At 36.8% G+C, this 23,495-nt stretch overlaps 1 protein-coding gene across 3 annotated transcripts in view; it reads left to right on the top strand.

The window, feature by feature from the left end:
• Positions 1 to 23,495, top strand: part of LOC150079071 (putative ATP-dependent RNA helicase DHX35) — a 427,459-nt gene that overhangs the window by 169,936 nt on the left and 234,028 nt on the right. For all 3 annotated transcript variants that reach the window (XM_090383587.1, XM_090383586.1, XM_090383585.1), the window contains exon 8: positions 23,037 to 23,124. In XM_090383587.1, the coding sequence (XP_090239713.1) occupies positions 23,037 to 23,124 (88 nt within the window). The remainder of the gene's footprint in view (positions 1 to 23,036; positions 23,125 to 23,495) is intronic.

The following is a 23,495-nucleotide window of genomic DNA, read 5'->3' as shown; positions in this document are numbered from 1 at the left end:
CTTTTAGAGTTTATATAAGTAAAGAAATCCTTGCTGTTTTTCTTAGCATCTTTTGCCAAGGATTTCTCGTAATCTGCCTTCGCCTGCCGAACCTCCTTTGTCACCTGATTACAGATTAACTTATATCTGCCACAGGCTTCTGAGTCGCTTGATAATTTATATGCATCCCATGCATTTTTCTTCTCTGTTACGAGTCTCATTAGTTCATTTGACAACTATTTAGGCCTAAACCTTGAACAATATTTCTTAATAGGTATGAAACTTTTAGTAGCTTCCACGATTAATTCCTTGAATGCTTCCCACTTAGAATTTACTGTTGGTAACATCGTCAGTTGATCCCACTGTACAGAATTTAAAAACTGTCGGAGACCACTGTACTCGCCTTTACGGAAGCAAAAACCCTTTCCTTTACCCCGATGTAATTAAATCTTTAAGTAAATCCCACGTCAGTACACTGTGATCACTGCCACCTAGTGGTTCTTTTATCTGCAAATTCCTAATACATGAAGCAAGTTTTCTACTCTTAGCCTGTTCAATGAAGTAATTGCAATGGGACGATAATTGGATGGGAGGGATTTATCACCCTCTTTAGGAACTGGCTGGATATGAGCAAATTTCCAAGCAGAAGGAAAAACACCTTTGGAATAAGAAATTGAAAAAAGGCGGCAAAGAATAGGAGTAAGTTCAGGAGCACAAGTTTTGAGAACAAGTGGAGAAATACCATCGGGACCTCGAGCTTTCTTAGCATCAAGATTTGTCAAAATCCTTCTGACATCCTTTTGACGGAAAACCACAGGAGGCATTGAATGGAGTGTGTTGGGAATGGTGGGAGGTGTTTTACCAAGATCATTAATACATGAGCTGGAAGAGAATGGGATGCTAGCAGGTCAGCTTTATCCTTGGCTGAAGTGACAACAGAACCATCTGGTTTGGACAGAGGTGGGAGCAGAGATGGGCAAAGGTTGCGGCCAATAGCTTTGGCAAGGGACCAGAATGCTCAGCTACCATTAGGGCAAGAACAAAGTTTTCTACTCTTAGCCTGTTCAAACTCTAGCTTGGACTGATTAATAAATGCTTTACAATTGTTGCGAGCTTTGGTGTAGGCAGAAAATGAAACTGAAGAATTAGAAACAAGCCAATTACGATATGCAACATTCTTCTCTTGAACAGCCTTAGCACATTTATTGGAAAACCAAGGTTTAGATAAAGAACGAGATTTTAAAGTGGAGTGTGGGATAAAGAATTCCATTCCTGCAAGAATAATTACACTGACACGATCTGAGCAAACGTTGACATCAGAAGTTTTGAAACAGTAATCCGGCCAAGGAAAAGAAGAAAAGAAATCTCGCAGGTCATCCCATTTGCATTCTTGTAATGCCAAACAACACGAGGTTGGGAATAGCCATGAGATAAAGGCTCCATTGGAGAAGAGACAATAACCAAGTTGTGAGCTGAAGTGCCTACAGGACCTCTCACTTCGATCGTGTACTTAGAAGGGTTGTTTATGAGAAAAAGATCAAGCGTGTTGGCTGTATAATTAGGATTGTCCGGTATTCTTGTAGGTAAATCAACAATCTGTGCAAGGTCATTAGTAATTGCAAAAGCCTCAGCATCTCGACCAGCTGGGTCTGTGTGGCTAGAAAATGGAAGCCAGCTGGAGTTGTGAACATTAAAATCACCAAGAAAAATTACCTCACTGTTAGGAAAGTTGGACTGGAGAAAGTCAAGTTGCAAAGAGAGGAAGTCAAAGAGCTTGAGCAACAAAACCTTGATCTCCAATGTGAAATTAAGATCATTGACTATTCACGTGATTATAACCAGTGCTCTTGGCTTGAGGCACTGCACATAGTCAACTGTAATAGTACTATGAACCGTAATAGGGGAGTGCATATGCACCTGATTATGGGTCTACCATTCTGCAGTGCAATTAGTGCTGGCATTCATCACGCATACGTAATTCTGCATTACCATCACCAGATTTATGATTCATGATCACGTGCAGTCAACTCCTGTTATTTTACCTGACTTTTATATACACGTAGTACACCATTCACTGACTAGTTGAAGAAGAAGAGACACCTCAACCCGAAAGCTACTATTTTATTTCATATTTTATATTTTATTGCTCTTTAACTTACATATTTTAATGCTTTTAATTTATTTCATATCTGTCTTAGTATTATTATATTTTTATGTATATATTTTATTTATCTTAATAAAGTTTAACCTAAATCAGTTTGTCCAGTCCATTAATAGAAAAGTATATAGTGATATATATATTAGCAGCAGCCTGGAAAAACAAGATGCAGGGTAATTTCAGAGACTGCTGGGGAGTCATTGTGGTACAAGTAAAATACATGGGTTTGTGTTAGGGTAGCTAAGAATAGACACAGGTGCATGTATACCTGCATGTATACCAATGCTAGGAGTTTGGTAAATAAATTTGATGAAATTGAGGTATTGCTCAAAAACATCTAAGGCAGATAATGTTTGGGATATCAGAGACGTGATGTCACACAGATATAAGGAAAGCAGAACTGGGAATTTTGGGGATTACAATGTGTACAGAAAGGATAGGAAGGGGAGGAGGGGTTATGCTATTAGTTAAGAAAATACATAAAAAACCAAGGAAGTGAAGCCAGTCGGACATCGCTGGACCAGTGCAGTGTCGAGTCAGTTTTGGTGTGGACATAAGCATTGGGAGATCAAAATTGAGAGTAGGAGTGTGCTATAGGCTGAATGACTCTGATGAGTATAATAAGAAAACTATACAGGGAAAATAGAGGTGGGCCAGTAAATCATACAGTCCTTATAATGAGGGATTTTTAATTTCCCAGATATTGACTGGAATTTGTGGGTTGGTCCACTCACACACTAGCAAGGCTTTTTGTGGATTTATTGGATGATTGTTTTTCTACATCAGCATGTTCGGGAGGCAACTAGAGGGGGTAATACTCTTGAATCTGATTATCAGTAGTGATTCTTCATGCATAAAGAATCTGTAGACAAAGGAAACCACTAGGTGGCAATGATCACTGTGTGCTGAAGTGGGGATTTACTCAAAGAGGTAAACTACCATCAAGGGTAATGGGAAGGGTTTTTTGCTTTCGTAAAGGTGACTACGGTAGTCTGAAACAGTATTTAAATTCTATATACGGTGGGGACAAAACTGATGATGTTTACCAACAGCAAAATTCAAAAATGGGAAGCATTCAAAGAATTTGTCTTGGAAGCTACTAGGCTTTACATTACCAACTAAGAAATATTGTTCAAGGTTTAGGCCTAAAATGGGATGGTCAGATGAACTAATGAGACATATGACAGAGAAAAAAAATCCATGGGATACATATAAATTAATGGGTGACATGGAAGCCTATGATAGATATAAGCTGGTCTGTAAACCAAGTCACAAAAGGAGATTAGGCAGGCAAAGGAAAAGAGTTCTTTACCTATGTAAAACTCTAGAAAGAAAATTTACCTAAGAAACTCTAGAAGGAAAGGGATGAATCAGATTGGTCCACTGGATATTAATGGTTCAACTGTTGATGATCCTGTCTCAGGCGGCTAACAAACTAAACAAGTATTTTGCATCTACATTCACACACGAGGAATTATTCAGGAAAGGGAATGCCAGAGGTGAAGTAAATTCTGGCAGTGAGCTAGATGATTTTGTAATAACTGAGAGTAAAGTGGAGGAGAAATTGTTGAGGATAAACATAAAAAAGGCACCCAGGGTGGATGGGATCTATCTAGTTATAATAAAGGAGGCAGCAAAGGAAGTAAGCAAACCCTTAGCCATAATCATGAGAGCTTCTTTGGACTCAGGGGAGGTACCCCATGGACTGGAGATGTGCAAATGTGATCCCAATCCACAAAGGAGGATCTAAGGGAGACACAGGTAATTAGAGACCTTTGAGACCTGTTAGTTTAACTTCTGTTCCAGGAAAATTAATGGGGGCACTAGTTAAAGAAGCATTGCAGGATCATCTAGACAAGACTTCAGTTATAGCTCGGACACAGCATGGTTTTGTTAAGGGGAAGTCTTGCCTGACCAATTTAATTGGATACTATGATGCAGTCACAAAAGAACTGGATGCAGGGAATAAATTTGATATTATATATTTGGATCTCAGAAAGGCTTTTGATACTTTTGACACATGGAAGTCTGCTGCACAAATTGGAGCAGTGTGGCATTGGAGGCAAATTGCTGCTATGGATAAAGGGATGATTGAGGGGGGAGAAGACAGAGAGTGGTAATCAATGGACACCGCTCCTCGTGGACTAATGTTATTAGTGGTGTCCATCAGTGTTGGGTCCATTGTTATTTTCTGTATTTATAAATGATATTGATGATGGTATATCAAGCTTAATGTCCAAGTTTGCAGACGATACGAAGGTTGGCAGGGTTGTTAAGGAAACTACTGACAGTATGCTGCTGCAACAGGATCTGGAAAGGATGAGCTGATGAGCTGAGAGGTGGCAAATGAAATTTAACATTGACAAATGCAAAGTACTACGTATGGGGAAACAGTAACCCCAGAGTGACGTATCAACAGTGGTAGAGAATGAAAAGGACCTGGGGGGTAATTGTGCAGGCTGATATGAAGTTTTCTGAGGGGTGCAGACGGGCTGCAAGAGTAGCTCATGGTGTCTTGTCAATGATATACAGGAATGTTTCTAGCAGGGATAAGGAGGTGATTATTCCCTTGTATAAGGCAATCGTCAGGCCACACCTTAAGTACTATATACAGGTCTGGAGGCCTCATTTCAAGAAGGATGTAGAGCTGCTGGAATGAGTACAGAGAAGGGCAATAAGATTAGTGAATGGAACAAAATGTTGCTCTTATGAAGAAAGGCTTAAGTTTTGCAAATTACAGTGTCTGGAGACTAGGCACTGGCGAGGTGATCTGATAGATGTGTATAAAGCCTTGAATGGTTTGAGCATGCTCAGTGCTGATGGGATTCTTCCTCTTGCTCAGAATAATCATTTGAGGGCATAAATTCAAATCGAGGAAAGACAGATGTATGATAGATGTGCAGAAGTTTGCCTTTAGCCAGCGGGTGGTTGGTTGGATGGAACAGACTTCCATTCTTTGTTGTGGAAGTTGATAGCCTAAATAAATTTAAGGCTGAGCTGGACAGGTATTTGGAACGAACGGAGGGGTGAAGTGGAAGTTTTTTTTTTTTTTTGGCTGATGCTGCATAAGCTTGCTCTCTTGCATCATATACCTCTATTAATGCTAATGGCGCCTCCGTAGCCAGGTGGGAAGGAGCAGCAGTGCGTAGCACACGCTTCTTGATTAGACCGGGGTTCGAGCCCGTCACCACCAAATACGGAGGATGCGGAAAGGTCAGGGAATGACCACCGCATATCCCGGAGCAATATGGCCTTAGTTGCTAATGCTCCTAAAAACCAAAATAACAAACAAACATAACAATTAATGCTAATGCTAATATGCAATCCGAAGTTCAAAGCCTGTTTTCCAACAGAAGCAAATTCTTATGAGTGCAGAACTGTGCCTTTTCAATCATAAATATAATTGTAATGATAAGTTAGTAGTATTTTTGGAAAATTTACTCATCCCAGATTTGCATTTATCAGTTTCTATGACAGTTGCGAACCATACAGCCAGTGTTGAACCTTGTTCTCCCTTGTAGTTTGGAATTTGCTGCTGCTTTTTCTCATATCCTGTTTTCTGTATTTAGGAATTTTGAGTTCATTCATTTTTTTTTTTTTTTTTTATTGATTTTTTTTTTACATTTTTTGAAATTCCCTTAGTGTACTGGTAGAAGAAATATCATTTCAACAAGTGCGTGTGGTCTTTCATTCGACAATTTACAAAATTCATTCCACCTCACTCCCTGTATTCACGAAAATCTTGGTATTGTTTTTTTTTTTTTTTTTGCTCTCTCTCTCTCTCTCTCTCTCTCTCTCTCTCTCTCTCTCTCTGGGTAATTCAGAAATTTTTTTGTCTAGTTCAGCATAACCCTCAGGCTTCCTTGCACCATATGGCTAATAATAACAATAATAATGTATGACATTATACTATACAACATGTGTAACCCGTGCTCAGTATTATTTTTCCTTCTGTTGTTTAATTTGAAATATTCAGGTATATTTTTGTAACAAGGTAATTTTAAACATTTTCTGCATGTTTTTTTATTTATTTATGTTTATAAATTGTCCATCCTGTTAAATCCATTTGTAATTAAATTTGTATTAGAGGTTTCTGTGTTATCCTAGAAGTGAAGTTGTCCTGCCTGGCTTTCTTTTAGGACTTCACTGGGAACATACTTTGTAAGTTAGTGGTTTGCACGTTGTAAGACTGCAGCATTTCAACCCAGCCCTTTGATACGTTTAAAGGTCATTGAAATGTTGCATTCCAAAGTTATTTCCGATATTTTTTATCTTTTGGCTTTTTGGTTCACAAATCCAGCAATTTTAAAGCATGTGCCTTGAAGGAGACAAGGTCATCCCAGTTAGTAATGCATATTTTCATGATTACAAATTTCTATTTATTTCAGTGCAGTATAGTGTGTAGTCTTTACTTTGGCTTTTCACACTAGTATATTGAAAGCAGGGAAAATTCTGTATAAATGTTGTTGGTAAAATACAAAGGTGTAATGCCAGCTCATGCTTTTTTTTTTTTTTTTGCTTTATCTCTCTGTACATTGAAAAAGTTTTCTTCCTAGTGATATTTATTTGAGCCAATGGGAGAAGAGGGTGGGGCAGTTAAGTCACTTATTCGAGCCAATGGGAGAAGAGAGCATAATTATATCACTACAAATGCACAGGTAAATAATTAAATAGGTCATTTCCTGATTAGATTTTGATCAGTGCATTATAATGTTAGTATAATGTTATTATTATACAAATATTTACAAAAAGCTAAAATATTTACAAAATACTAAACTATTTACGATCATACCTCTACTATATCAGGATGATGGGCCCCTTCTTCAGCTGACATTAATATACAAAAAACATTACAGTGAACATCAAATGATGCCGGGTGTGGTCATGTATTAGACAGTGAAGCACGTGCATGAAGTTGGTGAATGTTAAATGGAGGGAATGCAAATGGGTTACTGGGCAGAATCAGACACTTGCTATTGACAATGTAGAGTGCATACATGGGATGCATTGCAAGACAACTGCCTCCATAATGTTCACCTTGGTCCTTGAGGTTGTCACAGACATTCTCTCAGATATGCCAGACAAGCTGTACTTGCTACCTGGGAATCAAAAACGCTGATGGAACTGATATTCAAGTGACACTCAAGTCAAGTGGACCCAATTTCGGTGAAGTCCGGACGGTCTGTGACAGCCAAATCCTCTGCTTGCACCTTCACGATGGTGGGAATGTCAATAATCCTGGGTATAACCTCCATGCACAAGTACATGGTGGGTGACCACTCAGTTGTGAACCAACGTAAGTATGGGTCGAGGTGTGGTGCCCACACCACATGGAGGAACGCCGCCCTTCTATGTTACCAGGCAGTACTAGGTGGTAGATGACTCACATCAACCGGTGAAATACCACCACTTTGCTTATTGGAGGCTTGAAGTGGTGGAACCCGTGTTTAGTCTCTAGAGCTAAGTTCCGGTCAACCCTTCCCTATCTCTTCCATCATGCAGTATGATTGATGACTTTTGAGGTTATGATGAACGTCGTGGTGGGATCCAATATTCCTTACATTTCGAGGGTACAGCTCTAAAACGGTGTTTGCAGGCCGGCTGCTAGTTAGTACACCGGACTGAACCTATTGGTAACTCTCTGGGAGGCTTCCGGATCAGCTAGTGTATAATCTTGCTACCTCTACTCTGCCAGATAGTGACTGGAGGGAGTCCGAGTAGTGTGTATGCAGGGAGCATTGTCGAGGCCACGTTATGTCAAGGATCTGGGTATATTCTTACCACGTGTACGCCATATCCAAAAATTTCATTACTTCATACAGCATGTCCCACCCACTTTTTCCTACTATTGAATACACCATGAATTGTCAAACTAATAGAGCAAGCTTATCTGTGAAAAGATCTAAACCTCCCAAGGACTTCCTAATTCATTTCACAAATATACGTGGTCTCAATTCTAATCTCAACAATGTCCATTTCCACTTGCAGTCTGCCAAACCCCATGTACTTTTTCTGACAGAATCTGTTATCGGCTGATTCAACTACTGCTCATCTCAGATGCCCAAATTATTCGCTGTATGATTCCTTTCGCCTCAAAGGTGGTACTTGTGCATATGTCCGTTCTGATATTCCCTGTCAGAGACTTGGCAATTTGGAATCTCCTCTCTTCGATCTTCTCTGGCTTAAAATCTCCCTACCTCATTGTGTCAAATTCATCTGTTGTCTCTACCGTTCTCCCAACTCCACTAATCACTTGGAGCTCTTTGACTTCCTCTCTTTGCAACTTGACTTTCTCCAGTCCAACTCTCCTAACAGTGAGGTAATTTTCCTTGGTGATTTTAATGTTCACTACTCCAGCTGGCTTCCGTTTTCTAGTCACACCGACCCAGCAGATCGAGATGCTGAGGCTTTTGCAATTACTAATGACCCAGCACAAATTGTTCATTTACCTATGAGAATACCGGACAATCCTAATCATACAGCCAATACGCTTGATCTTTTTCTCACAAACAACCCTTCTAAGTACACAGTCGAAGGGATAGGTCCTTTAGGCACTTCAGATCACAACTTGGTGATTGTCTCTTTTCCAATGGAACCTTTATCTGATGGCTATTCTCAACCTCGTGTTGTTTGGCATTACAAGAATGCAAAATGGGATAACCTGCGAGACTTCTTTTCTTCTTTTCCTTGGTCGGATTACTGTTTCAAAACTTCTGATGTCAACGTTTGCTCAGATCGTGTCAGTGAAATTATTCTTGCAGGAATGGAATTCTTTATCCTACACTCCACTTTAAAATCTCATCCTTTATCTAAACCTTGGTTTTCCAATAAATGTGCTAAGGCTGTTCAAGAGAAGAATGTTGCATATTATAATTGGCTTGTTTCTAATTCTTCAGTTTCATTTTCTGCCTACACCAAAGCTTGCAACAATTGTAAAGCAGTTATAATTCTGTCCAAACTAGAGTTTGAACAGACTAAGAGTAGAAAACTTGCTTCTTGCCCTAATGGTAGCCGAGCATTCTGGTCTCTTGCCAAAGCTATTGGCCGCAACTTTTGCCCATCTCTGCTCCCACCTCTGTCCAAACCAGATGGTTCTGTTGTCACTTCAGCTAAGGATAAAGCTGACCTGCTAGCATCCCACTTCTCTTCCAGCTCATGTATTAATGATCTTGGTAAAACACGTCCCACCATTCCCAACACACTCCATTCACTGCCTCCTGTGGTCTTCCATCAAAATTATATCAGAAGGATTTTGATGAATCTTGATGCTAAAAAAGCTACAGGTCCTGATGGTGTTTCTCCACTTGTTCTCAAAACCTGTGCTCCTGAACTTACTCCTATTCTTTGCTGCCTCTTTTTACTTTCTTATTCCAAAGGTGTTTTTCCTTCTGCTTGGAAATTTGCCCATATCCAGCCAGTTCCTAAAAAGGGTGACAAATCCCTCCCATCCAGTTATCATCCCATTGCAATTACATCTACTCTTTCTAAAGTAATGGAGAAATCAATTAACCGCCAACTCTTAAACTACCTAGAAACCTTCTGTCTGATCAACGATCGCCAGTATGGATTCCGCCAGTGTCGATCCACTGGTGATATTCTGGCTTATGTTACCCATTTATGGACTAATTCAATGGAAAGGTTCGGTGAAACACAAGTAGTTGCTCTTGACATCTCAAATGCTTTTGATCGTGTTTGGCATAAAGGTCTTCTAAACAAGCTTTCCATCTTATGGTTTGCCAACTGTTTTTAGTAATTGGTTATCCAGTTTTCTCTCTGATCGCTCACTGAGGGTGATGGTAGATGGCTCTCTGTCTTCTAACTTCTCCGCTAATGCCGGTGTCCCCCAAGGTTCAGTTCTTTCCCCCACTCTTTTCCTCTTGTATATCAATGACCTTCTTCCATTGACTGGAAATCCTATCCATAGTTTTGCCGATGATAGCACATTGCATTCAACTTTCAATTTTGAGAAACCTTGTCCTGCTCAATCAGCTTCAACTTCTCGAAAATCTGCTACCAATTCCTTAAATGCCGATCTTCAGGTAATTCTCCAGTGGGGCAAAGACAACTTAGTTGATTTCAACCCTTCTAAAACTCAGTCTTGTCTTATATCTCGCAAAAAGGATTCTTCTGCTCCTATGCTTATCTTTAGTGACACTCCGATTTCTAGGCAAAATGATATATCTCTTTTGGGGATTACCCTAACTTCTAATCTCTCTTGGCACAAGCAGGTTACAAATATTTCTTCCTCTGCATCTAAAAAACTTGGTTTTCTCTTTCGCTCTCAGCGTTACTTTTCTTCCAAACAGCTGCTCACTCTGTATAAATAGTAAATCAGCCCTGCCATGGAATATTGTTCCCACATCTGGGGTGGTGCCCCCAAAACCTCTCTCAGGCTTCTTGATTCGATTCAGAAGAGGGCAGTTAGGTTAATTAATGATTCATCTCTGACAGAGTCTCTCCACCTGCTTTCTCATAGACGTACTGTTTCTGCTGCATGCCTCTTCTACAGATACTTCCATGGGCACTGTTCTTCTGAATTGGCTTCTATAATTCCTGCTCTCTCTTTCAAAACAGTCCGAACATGTGCCGCCAACAGCCAACATCCATTTACTGTCCAACTTCAAACCCACAGAACCAACTTTTCATCTTGTTCATTTATTCTTTTAACTGCTGTTTTCTGGAACAACCTTTCTTCATACGTATTTCCTGAAAATTACAATCTACAGAAGTTCAAGTCCAGTGTCAACAAATATCTTTCATCTTCTCAACCTCCAACCCAAGCATGGTACTAAGTACTATAGGTTCTAATACCTCTCGTGTTTGGGGTTCACATAAAAAAAAAAAAAAAAAAACCAACCTCATGCACGTGCTTCACTCTGTCTAATACATGACCTCGCCCGGCATCATTTGATGTTGCATTGTAACGTTTTTTTGGATATTAATGTTAGCTGAAGAAGGGATCAATCGTCCCGATATAGTTTGTGTATTTGGAAGTAGTTTAGTGTTTTGTAAATATTTTAGTCCTGCCCTTTCGGATGCAACAGTATTCCTCATGCATTATGTAACCTGAAGCAAAAGGCCTTTTCCTAAGTGATTTATGTAAACACAGGTATAAATAATTACATAGTGATAATTATTCGACCGTGAGAATGCTGCGTGGTGAGGCAGCCAAATGGGAGAAGAGGGGTGCAGGTCATGTGGAACAAGTGGGCGGGGCAATTACGTCACTCCAAATGCACAGATAAATAATTAATACAGATAAATAATTACACAGATAAATAATTAATAATTAAACCCTTGCTAATCTGGATTAATTGGGGGAGAGGTCATCTGGATTAAGGGATAATCCGAATGAGTGAAGCAAAAGATAGCTTTAAAAGAACAAAAACATAGAACACAAATAAATGGAAAATTTAATAAATAAAATATAGGTAGTGCTGATGAAAATAAATAAAAAATATGATTGTAGAGCAGGGGTGGGCAACTTTTTTCATCAGCGGGCCGAATGAAATTTTCGCATCATGATGCGGGCCGGAATAGATTGAACGATTTAATAAAAAAAAATCAGAACCTAAAAAATGTTATATTACTTGAATTACCAAATTATTAATGTATTTTTTAAAAAAATATCTGAATGTCCAATTATCATTGAAAATGCGGCATTCGGCATCAATTTTTCTTTTTTTTTTAATTGGCTCATTTTATGGGCTATAAATTATATTAAATTAAAAATTGTAATAATTAGAAAAGGCATAAAACATAAAATATCTCGCACCAGTATTATTTTTTTCAATAAGAAGTCAAACCCAAAGGAACTTCGTTCGATCGATGCTACAATAATAATTAGGAAATAACTCTTTGACGCTGGGTAGAATCACTTGGTTACTGTTGTACTGGCCGCGATTCCCGATTGGACCGAATTAAGCCGAACGTTTACGGCGAGTGTAGTCAGGTATGGATTTTCTATGTTTATGCATTTACCGAGGGGGCCGGATGTGGCCCACCCCTGCTGTAGAGCCTTTATTTAAAAACTATAAAAGGACAATACATTTATTGATCTATCGATGGATAAATGTATTGTCTTTTTACACATTTATCAGATGGTGCTGGTGTTGCATGCCAATGCCACTTGATCGTTGCTGTGAATGCCACTTCTTCCAGCTTCTTCTAGCAACACTTGTTTTGGTTCTTTTAATGGCTGTCTATTTCATACACTGCTTTTATCACTCCCCACATTGAAAGCAAATACCTTTATAGATTCTTTTTGTTTTTTAATATCTGACACAGTATGTTGGCCACTACCAAATTCTTCGGCAATTTTTTTTTTTTTCCCAGGAACACCATTTTCAAGTTTTTCTATTACTTTGAGCTTGTTAATGATAATTAAAGTAATGTGTTTTCTTTTTATTCCACTTTTGAATTCTTTAGAACCCATAATTATGTAAAATGTATTAACTTATATACAAAGAAGTATGCAAATAAGCAATAACATCCGTCTGACTCAGAGTCAACAACATGCAAGACAGTGTAATGTATGTTCCATCTCTGTGTAGTCAGAGTGACCCATCTACCTTCCTAAATCCCGTGTCTTTCAAAATACTGAACTCTGAACAGAATTTTTCATATTTCGATCTGGATTATCTGACATCCGGATTAACTATAATTGGATTAATGAGGATTTATTAGTGAGGTCATTTCCTAATTAGATATCGATCAGTGCATTTCAACAGGTGTCTTTTACGTAGAAAATATTTGACTTACTCTGTCATACCTCTACATTTTATGTAGAAAAGTATGCACGGGGGTTGCTGAGCAGGGGCAGAACCTCTAGTTATTATTATCATCTTTCTCTACATTAAAATAATTTTCCTGTTACTGTGACGCCTTGTTCTAATTTCTGTGCCACATTTAAGTTCACACGCTTTCTTTTAACTCCTCTATCACTTGATGCCATTTTAAATTGTAAGACAATTAAACAGATGAGGCAAATGGGTCAGCAAATGGGAGAAAATTAGACAAACGAAGTAGCATTGATTCTAAACTTTGTCTTAGAAGAATAAAGAAGTGATAGCAGAAAAGTAGTATCTCGATAATGCTTTTGGCCAGCCTAATTGTGCAAGTGATATAAGATTTAGAGTATAAGAATAGCAAAAAGTAATTGGAAGAAGGGAAATGTAGTGGTGCTCTGGCAGTCTGGGATTGCATAACCCGTACCTAAAGTAGATCCCTGGATATAGGACTGGTCAAATGCCTCGTGTTTAAGTTTATGATTAAACATTACATCAGTCTGTAAAATATATATTATAGTATTTATTGAACTGAATACCAAGAGAATCATATGACTAATGAAATTTAATAAGAATATGGAATATAGATCGGAGTAAAAATATACCTGTAAGGCCATTGGGCCAAGTATTTAGTTAACCTCAGTTGGACTTCATTGTTATACTCTATAATTAAACACATAATTATAATAAAATACAATAAAATAATATAATAATAAAATGATGATGAAGCAAATTACTGATAAAAGGATACATTGAATGGAACGTTGGCTAAGGCTGTCTGTTTCTATTTGCTATTTGTCTAGGTTCAAATATTCTAAAATTATAAATTCCAGTACTCTAATATTATAGATGCAATGTATGTTAAATTTAGCAGTACGCTGGCAGAATAACAGCTAGCCCGACAGATAGTAGTGAATTGAAAATAATGAAAGTGAATGCCAACTAATAATTTTTTATTAGTGAAAATTATTATTGAAAATTATGAATGTAGTGAAAAGGAAAGGCTTTTGCTGAATTAAGGCGAATGGGAGGAAGAATAAGGATAGCAATTCAATTTCCCTCGAATTACTCTAATAATTACTCTAATAATAATATTAGAGTAATTCAATTTGTGTAATTTACACTTCCATCTTCACATTTTTTAACAGACCTGTTAATTCCACATTGCATATATAGACTTTTGTATCCTTTGCTACTGCATTGCGCACTCAGGTGCATTTGTCATATTATTTTTATCTCACCATTGCCACTTTTTAACCTAATATACTTATTTTATACATATATACACACTGGTGTTCAAAGAAAGTGCATCACCTAGGAATTTCACATTTCTAACCCTTTTTCACAATGGTATATTACACTAGTGACTAGCATCACAAAGAGAAATATAAACAAAAGATATTTATTAATCGTTAAGGCAAAGCTAAGTAGTATTTGGCAGGTGCTCTCAAAATATTCCAAAATGAGCATTTGCAACCTTTATACAACAGTTTTGGTAAACACAATAATTATGGCTTAAATGTTATCAGAAGCCCTCAGTTTTCTTCAGTTTATCATTTTAAATGGAAAACAAAATGAAAAGTTCACCAGGTGCAAACTAATATTAATTGAACTGCCTCTCGCCCTGATGACAGCAGCACACCGTCGAGGCATTGACAAGATCAATTTCTGAAGATAATCAACTGATAGTTCGTGGTGGGCGCCTCCGTAGCCAGGTGGGAAGGAGCAGCAGTGCGTAGCACACGCTTCTTGATTAGACCGGGGTTCGAGCCCGTCACCACCAAATACGGAGGATGCGGAAAGGTTAAGGAATGACCACCGCATATCCTGGAGCAATATGGCCTTAGTTGCTAATGCTCCTAAAAACCAAACAACAACAACAACAACAACATAGTTCGTGGTTCCAAACACGAATTATAGCTTCCTGAAGTTCACAAAGGGTCTTTGGTTTCTTTCTGGCAACTGCACATTCCACACGATGCCAACTGTTCTCTAAAGGATTCAGGTCCGGACTGTTTCCTGGCCAGCTAACAGTTGTAATGGACCGTTCTGTAACAAATGTAAACACATTACTGTCAAACCTGTAATGCAGAAATGAAGCTAAAGTAACTAGAGAAGTGTCTACTTGCACTTTTTGCCCGATGACAAGGAGCAGAGTCGTCCAGAAAGATGCAATTACTTGGCAAGTTGAAATGGTCTCTAATGGTTGGCAGCAATTTGATTTCCAATATAGTCAGGTATCCATTGGCATTTACGGAACCTTTTATAAACTGCAGGTGACCTACTCCGTGATACGAAATGCACCCCCATATCATTTGGCTTGTAGGGAATTTCACTGTAGACACCATACAGTCTGGATGGCATTCTTCACCATGTCTACAGAGAATCGTTTGTCTACTATCAGAGCCATGCAGGTTGAATTTCTTCTCATCCAAGAAAGTAACTGACTTCCACTGCTCGGGGGTCCATTTCACATGCTCCTTACACCAAATTAATCGGGGCTTTTTTATTTTTTGTGTGAGGAGGGGCTTCTTCTTAGGACGACGGGCTACAAGTCCATTTTTGAAGAGTCATCTTCTGACTGTTACTGCACTTGCTACCACTCCTGTATATTCTTCCCATTCTCTTTTCAGCTCAGATGAAGAAGCTTTACAGTTTTTAAGGCATAAGCACTTCAAAACACAGTCCTGTTTTGGTGTAGAGACTCGTTTGCATCTGGTTCCTTTTTTTCCTATCAGCAGAACCAGTATTCTTGAGTTTGGAAAGAAATCTACTCACTGTCGACTGATTACAAGACACTCTATAAGCATTATGACAGGAAGAACATCCTTCCTCATGTAAAGCAACAAACAATAGCACTCTTTCTTCATGGTGTCAACTGCACGTAACTCGCCATCCTGACACAAACAAGGAATGACTGCAACTCTTGCAGAGTGTGCTTATATAGCTGAAAGTAACAGCTGATGCAATATTACATCATCACCTATGCATGTCAATCTCATCTGATGCAATCTGTAAGAAATATTGCCGTATACTTACGTTATTCAGATGACAATTGCAATTTTAAGGAATTCGGATATTCTAAAATTTCTGCAAATTTACATCAAATATCACTACATACTGTAATACCAGGATCCTTACTAAATGGTCGGGCAGTTATGCTCCCGGTAAATTCCAAGTATCTATATAATATGCTGTTTCTATGCTTTTGCTTTCAGCTTGCTAACTCTAAATTTTTATACCTCAAAATCTATTAGAGCAATTCGAGGGAGATTGAGTTATATTGCTATCCGTATTCCTCCTCCTATTTGCCTTAATTTTGGTATAAGCCTTTCCTTTTCACTATATAAATAAATTTCCATAATTAATAGTTGGTACTCACTTTTATTATTCTTGATTCACTTCCATTATTTTTATTATTAATTTTTACAGCTATCTGTTGGGCTAGCGGTTATTCTGCCAGTTTTCTGCTAAATGTAACTTATATTAATGTATATTAAAGTAATTGAACTATATCGAAATTATATTCTCAGTATATTTGAACCTAGACAAACTGGCAAATGGCAAACAGAAATAGATAGCCTCAGCCAATTACTGATGGGATATATTGAGTGGAGCTAGCCCTAGTTAATGTTCCATTCAATGTATCCAATTATCAATAATTAGCTACATCATCATTTTAATTTTACTGTTTTATTATAATATATGTGTTTATTTATAGGGTACAACAATGAAGTCCAACATAGATTACCTAAATACTTGGCCTTTTGGCCTCATGGATATAGTTTTCACTCTTAATACTTATATTCTAAATTCTTATTAAATTTCTCCAGTTGTATGCAAATTCTCCAATTTATCCAGTTGGTATTAAGTTTTAAAAAATAAAAAATATCTATCTATATATATATAAATATATATATTCAAGTGGTTTGTTAGCTATTATTAGTTTGTTAGCTTCAACACTCTGAGCTATTAGTGGAATACGAGGGCAGGAGTGCCTATTGCTTTCCTAACTACTTTTCTAACTTCACCTCCCACCAGCTATATAGCCAGACATGGACTGCAGGTGGAAACAACCTACACTTAGAAAAATCAATATATATATATATATATATATATATATATATTCCATATATACACATATATGTATTTTAATATATTATATATATATGTATATGTATTTTTTTTTAATATATTGAAAACTTCAACCAAATATATAGTAAGATAAAAGAACAGAAAAATAGAAAGAAAATTAGTATAGCAAGCATTAATGGCTGCAATGCCTTATCCACTACATGCTGCTTATAATAAAATATAAATAAAGCAGATGCCAGCAGCATGGCAAACCAGTAGAGCGAATAGTAAATTAAACCCATACATAATTTTTTCTGTATATATTCTAGTTTAACAGTGGCTTTGTCAGTGGTAGGGAGGTGTTGCCAAAGGAGTGCCAGGATCTGTTCTAATATGATTTTTCACTGCGTAAGGGCCACCATTATTCAAATCCATCTTATTTTCGGTTCAATAATACTTGGATTTGTCTAATTTTTTTATTATTATTATTAGCTATATGGTGCAAGGAAGCCTGAGGCTTATGCTGCACCAGCCAAAAAAAAAAAATTCCCCAGTTACCCAGAGAGAGAGAGAGAGAGAGAGAGAGAGAGAGAGAGAGAGAGAAGTAGAAGGGAATTACCAAGAAAGAGAAAAAATTGATATCCAGCTCAGGACCCTGGGTGTGCCAAGCCCATACTCACCAGATGTGAGCCCCTGGGGTTGATGTTGAGATGGGGCATAATGGTCAGTCAATTTTATACTTTTATTTTCAGTTGGTCATATGTGGTATTTGCTTTTTCGTTTCCATATAGTGATATTTCACATGATTCGGACCAGGTGCAGTCTGGGTGTCACTAAATTTCTTTGAATTGGCATATCCTAAATTTCTGTTATTGTTACTGTATGTTGGTGACACCCAGACTGCACTAGGTGCAGTCTGTGTGTCACTAAATTTCTTTGAATTGGCATATCCTAAATTTCTGTTATTGTTACTGTATGTTTCAGTCTTTTCTAAATTATTTTGAAGCATCCCTTCTACAGTATCCTAATCTTCACTCACCCCCTCTTTTTATTTTATTATGCATGGATTTAATTTACTATTTGCTCTACTGGTTTGCCATGCTGCTGGCATCTGCTTTATGTATTATATATATATATATATATATATTCCACAAACTGTTTCTGATTTTATGAAGTGGTCCGTAGACCTTCAGTAGATTGTGTAGTTTGGGAACTACTGGAATGGAGTATACTGGGAATGGTGGGAGGTAATTTACAAGATAATCAATTACATGAGTTAGAAGAAAAGTACGATGCTAGTAGGTTGGCTTTGTTTTTAGCCGAGGTGGAAAAAGAATCATCTGCTTTTGGACAGCAGTGGGGATGGAGATGAGAAAAAGTTGCGACCAATAGCTTTGTTAAGAGACCAGAATGCTCAACTACTATTTGGACAAGAAGCAAGTTTTCTACTCTTAGCCTGTTCAAAATCTTGTTTGGACTAATTAATAATTGACTTACAATTGTTGTGAGCTTTTGTGTAGGTAACAAATGAACCTGGAGATTTGGATTTGAGCCATTTGCAATATGCAACAATCTTATCTTGAACAGCCTTAGCACATTTATTAGGAATTTATTAGTTTAGATAAATGATGAGATTTTAAGGTGGAGTGTGAAAAAAAGGATTTTATTCCTACAAGAATAATTTCACTGATACAATCGAGCAAATCTTGACATCACAAGATTTAAAAGAGTAATCCATTCGAGGAAAAGAAGAAAAGAAATCTCACAATGCTCATTCCATTTTGTTTTTTTTTGTAATGCCAAACAACACAAGGTTGAGAATGGCCACAGGAGAAACACTCCATTGAAGAGACCATCACCAAGTTATAATCTGAGGTACGTATAGGTCCACTCATCTTGATCTTTACTTGAAAAGGATTGTTTATGAGAAAAATATCATGTGTTGGCTGTCTGGTTATTTTTGTATGGTATTGTGGTAGGTAAATGAACAATCTGTGCGAGGTCATTGGTAATTGCAGAAGCCTCAGCTGGGTCTGTGTGACTAGAAAATGGCATAATGTCCATGTTTGCTGACTACACTAAGGTTGGCATAATAGTTAACAACAGTATGCTACTGCAACAGATTCTAGAAAAGTTGGGTTGATTGGCTGAGAGGTGGCAACTGAAGTTTATCATTGAGAAATGCGAAGTACTGCATACGGGTAATAGTAACCCCAGATTAACCTACCAACTGTGTGGTACTACACTCAGGCTAGTGTAGAATGAAAAAGAGCTGGTGGTAATTGTGCAACAGATATGAAGTTTTCTGAGCAGTGCAGACTGGCTGTCAGAGCAGGTCACAGGGCATTGTCAATGATATAAATGAATTTTGCTAGCCGGGATAAGGTGGTGATTATCCCCTTGTATAAGGCAATGGTTAGATCACACCTTGAATACTGTGTACAGATCTGGAGGTGTAATTTTAGGAAGGATGCAGATTGGTGAGGGGAACGAAGGGTTGCTCTTCCCAAGAAAGGCTTAAGTTCTGCAAATTGCAGCATCTGGACACTAGTCACCTGCAAGGTGATCTCATTGAGGTGTTTAAGGCATCGAATGGTTTGAGCAAGCTCAAACTGATGGGATTCTTCTTCTTCTTGCTCAGATTATGCACCTGAGGGGGCATAAATTCAAATTGAGAAAAGGGAAAGTTGTAGAATAGATGTATGGAAATTTGCATTTAGCCAGCGGTTGGTAGATTGCTGGAACAACTTTCCATTGGTTGTTGTGAAAGTTGATTGCTTAAATAAATTCAAGGGAGAAGTGGAAAAACTTTTGGTGTGAATGAGTGGGTGAAATGAGGTTTTTTTTTTGGCTGGTGCTGTATATGCTTGCTTTCGTGCATCGTATGCCTCTAGTAATGCTAATGGTAGTAATGAGGCTTTGACATTCCTCATCACCCCTTCATACACACTACTCTGATTCCTTCTATTCACTATCTATCAGAGCAGAGGCATTATACACTAGCTGGTCTGGAAGCCTCCTTATGAGTTACCAACAGGTTTGGACTGGTGGACTATATAGTGGCTGGTCTGCCTGCGAACAGCATTTTAGTGCTGCATCCTCAAAAATGTAAGGAAATTTTGATCTCGCCATGATGTCCATCATAACCTGAAAAGACATCAATCATAGTGCTTGATAGAAGGGTTGGGGGTTGCCGAAGCATTGCTTTGTTGACTAAACATGCGTTCCTCCACTTCTGGCGTCCAATACGTGGTGGTATCGCACGGGTTGAAGAGAGCCGTCTATCATCTAGTGTTGCCTGGTAACACAGAGGGGGGTGGCATTTCTCTGAATAGTGTGGGTGCCACACAACCCCTGCTTACATTGGTTCACACCTGGGTGAACCAATGTAAACTGGGTGGTCACCTCCAGTTTACTAGCTACTGTGGTTCAGGACTTGCACATTTGGGTTATACCTAAGGCTACCAATGGTCTCGCCATTGTGAGGAAGCCAAGGATTTGGCTGTCATAGACCAATGGGCTTTGGTGAAATTAGGTCCACTTGACTTGAGTGTGAACTGAATATCAGTTTCATTTGAGACTTCCTGGTAGCAAGCTTGGCTTAATATACCTGACACAATGTGTATGACAGCCTCAAGAACAAAAATAATTTGACCTACCTGGTGGGAAATTGAACTTTAGTCTACCATGTTAAAGTTTAATTTTATATTTAAATGAAATTAGTTGTTTTATTTTAAAAATAAAGCTGTGAAGCTTTACTTTTAAAATAGAAAGGTAGTGTTGTTTCTTAAAAATCTTTTATTGTAACGATATTAAATAACTTGTTCTTCGGTCAACTTTTTTTTGGTTGCTTATTTTCGTGTGAAAAAAAAATATTAAAGTGGTTTGGCAAAAATATCAAAGAACTGGAGATCCAATTGCAAATGAAGTAGAGGAAGACCAAGAAGATGGAAGGATAATGTATCTTAACCCAACAGCAGCATGTTTAATGGGAAAAGATGAAAAGAGCTTATTTTCTTAACTTTCCAGTGATAGTCTGTCACACCTAGTAATAAAAACAATGGTAGCGTACCACCTAGCAGGTCTCAGCTTTCTGTTTAATTTCCCAAAAAAAGTTTGAATTTTTTGAATTATTCTTGGAGTGTATCAGTATTTCGACTTATCTTAATAGCAATACAGTACTTTGTATTCAAAGTTTTAGCCTTTAATAACAAATTAAATAATTAAAAATTATATTTTTTATGCCTTTTATTTTCAAAAATACAATAAGTTAATTCTGCTGAAAATTAAAAAAGAAACATTAAAGGCATAAATTATAAAAATGAAACTGTTAGTAATTTCTATTTTCCAGTTTAAAAAACAGTCAAATGTGTACATGTGCAAATATTTCTGCTTATTATTTGTATATATATATATATTTTTTTTATATTTAAAAATATGCATAATATGAAACACTATTATTTATTTAAATTTCCAAATTTATATCAAATTTGATTGGTGTTGAACTTTATATATATATATATATGTATATAAAAAATTGGGATAAATGTAAAAGTTATATAATTATTATATATATCAATAATTAGCTACATAATCATTATTGTATTATATATTATTACTAATTATATATTTATTTCCAGGGTATGGCATTGTAGACCTACACAGGCTATCTTAGTCTTTATAAGTTATTGGCCTTTTGGCACACTGTATACTGTTATGTTTATATACATATTCAGTATCTATATAGTACATATTATACTTTTACTATAATAACTATATATATATTACTGAAATTACGTATTGAAAAATTAATACAAATGCCTGTAGTATGACAAAACAGTAGAGTGAAAATTTAACATAAACCTAACAATTAATCATAATTGGGAGGGTAGAGAAGGGGTAACAAGACAAACTGTAGCCGAAAGCCTCCAAATAATTTAGAATATAATTTAAATCCAATTCAAATAAATCCATTTCTAAATTTAAAATATATTGTGTATCAAGTGGAGGATTTGTATTTTACTCCCTCTAATGACTACTTCATGTTTATTTATTTTCTTATTTATCTATTTTATTTTTTAATGTCATTACGTATATATATATAACTTATATTTTATATTTAACTTCTAGTTTTATCATATTTCCTTTATTATCATCATTCTCTAACATGTATACATATACTGTGGTTGAAGAGATCATCCAAAAATAATAAATATTTTATCAAATATATAAATAAATATTAATAAAGGAGAGAAGAAAACTTATAGAAAAATATCCAGCTGTCTGAATAGAAATCACTGAAACAAACATGATGAAATACATTCAATGCTCTGAATTCAACAAGAATAGTTATAAAAAAATTTTTTTTGCACAACATCCTTCCCTTCCTCAAGAATAAATTGTGTTTTCATATTATTTTGTGTAAATAGTAATATATCACTTCAAGACTAAATATTTCTCAAGCTAGGAGAAATATTTAAGCAGGACAAGTGTGATTCCTACACTATTGTGAATTAAACTATAACAAAAATAGTAGTGCAAGACTAGACAGGGTTTCTCATCTTGGGAAAACAATAAAAAAAAAATTTGAAAAACCACACCAAATAAAAATTTGTCTATACAGTATTTAAGAAGGTACAAAAAAAATCACAGATTTTTTATCTTCAACCAGCAATTAACATGGTCTTGTTATTTTTGAGTTAATCCCAGTGGTGGGATTCAGCTGGTTCGCACCTGTGTGCACAAACCTGTTCCTAGAATTTCCCGAGTTCACCGAACTGGTCCCTAAAGACCATTTCACACCGAACTCCATGCGAGCTATGCTAGTTTTGGTTTTTCTTTTTTAACTTGAAAAGGGGGGGGGAGTAAGGTGATAGAGAACCAGTTTTTAAAATTTTTAATTCCTACCACTGGGAATGAAAAATTTTATCTGACACTTTGCAGTGTAATAAGAGATCCTTTCACAGTCTTTAATTTGAATATATTTACTCTATGGTATTTTATACTGTTTTAAATTAAGAAAATTTAATATTTTATAGTGACCATTCTAAGGAATTGCAACACAAGAAGGATTCAAAGAAACTTCTTGTTTTACCTATGTATGCAGCTTTACCAGCATCTGAACAGGTAGGTTGCTTTAAGCATATTGTTTATATAAGTATTCATTTTACTTTAAGCATACATTAATCTGAGATATGATCTGGATTACATGTAGGGATAGAAGTAATGATGAGTTTGCTGATTGAAAAGTGTCACTAGTAGTTAAAGCAAAGGGAATTGAAACAATTTTTCCTTGATGTTATCTTTTGAACTGTAATTACCAAAAATATCAACATATTACGCTTTATTTCAGGTTGTTACTGCTCTGATAGCTAAATCTTAGATTAACCAGTTCACATTGGTGAAAGTCTGTTAGTGGTATATAGATTCAGTTCTTTTCAATCTTTTTTTTTTTTTTTTTTGCTCTGATGTGGTAAACCCAGTAGAGCATAGCAAAG

Source organism: Mastigoproctus giganteus, chromosome 10, assembly GCF_048544385.1.
Source record: "Mastigoproctus giganteus isolate SK-2022 chromosome 10, ASM4854438v1, whole genome shotgun sequence".
Taxonomy (NCBI): domain Eukaryota; kingdom Metazoa; phylum Arthropoda; class Arachnida; order Uropygi; family Thelyphonidae; genus Mastigoproctus; species Mastigoproctus giganteus.
Note: the sequence above shows the minus strand (reverse complement) of the source record. Positions and strands in the feature narration are given on the sequence as shown.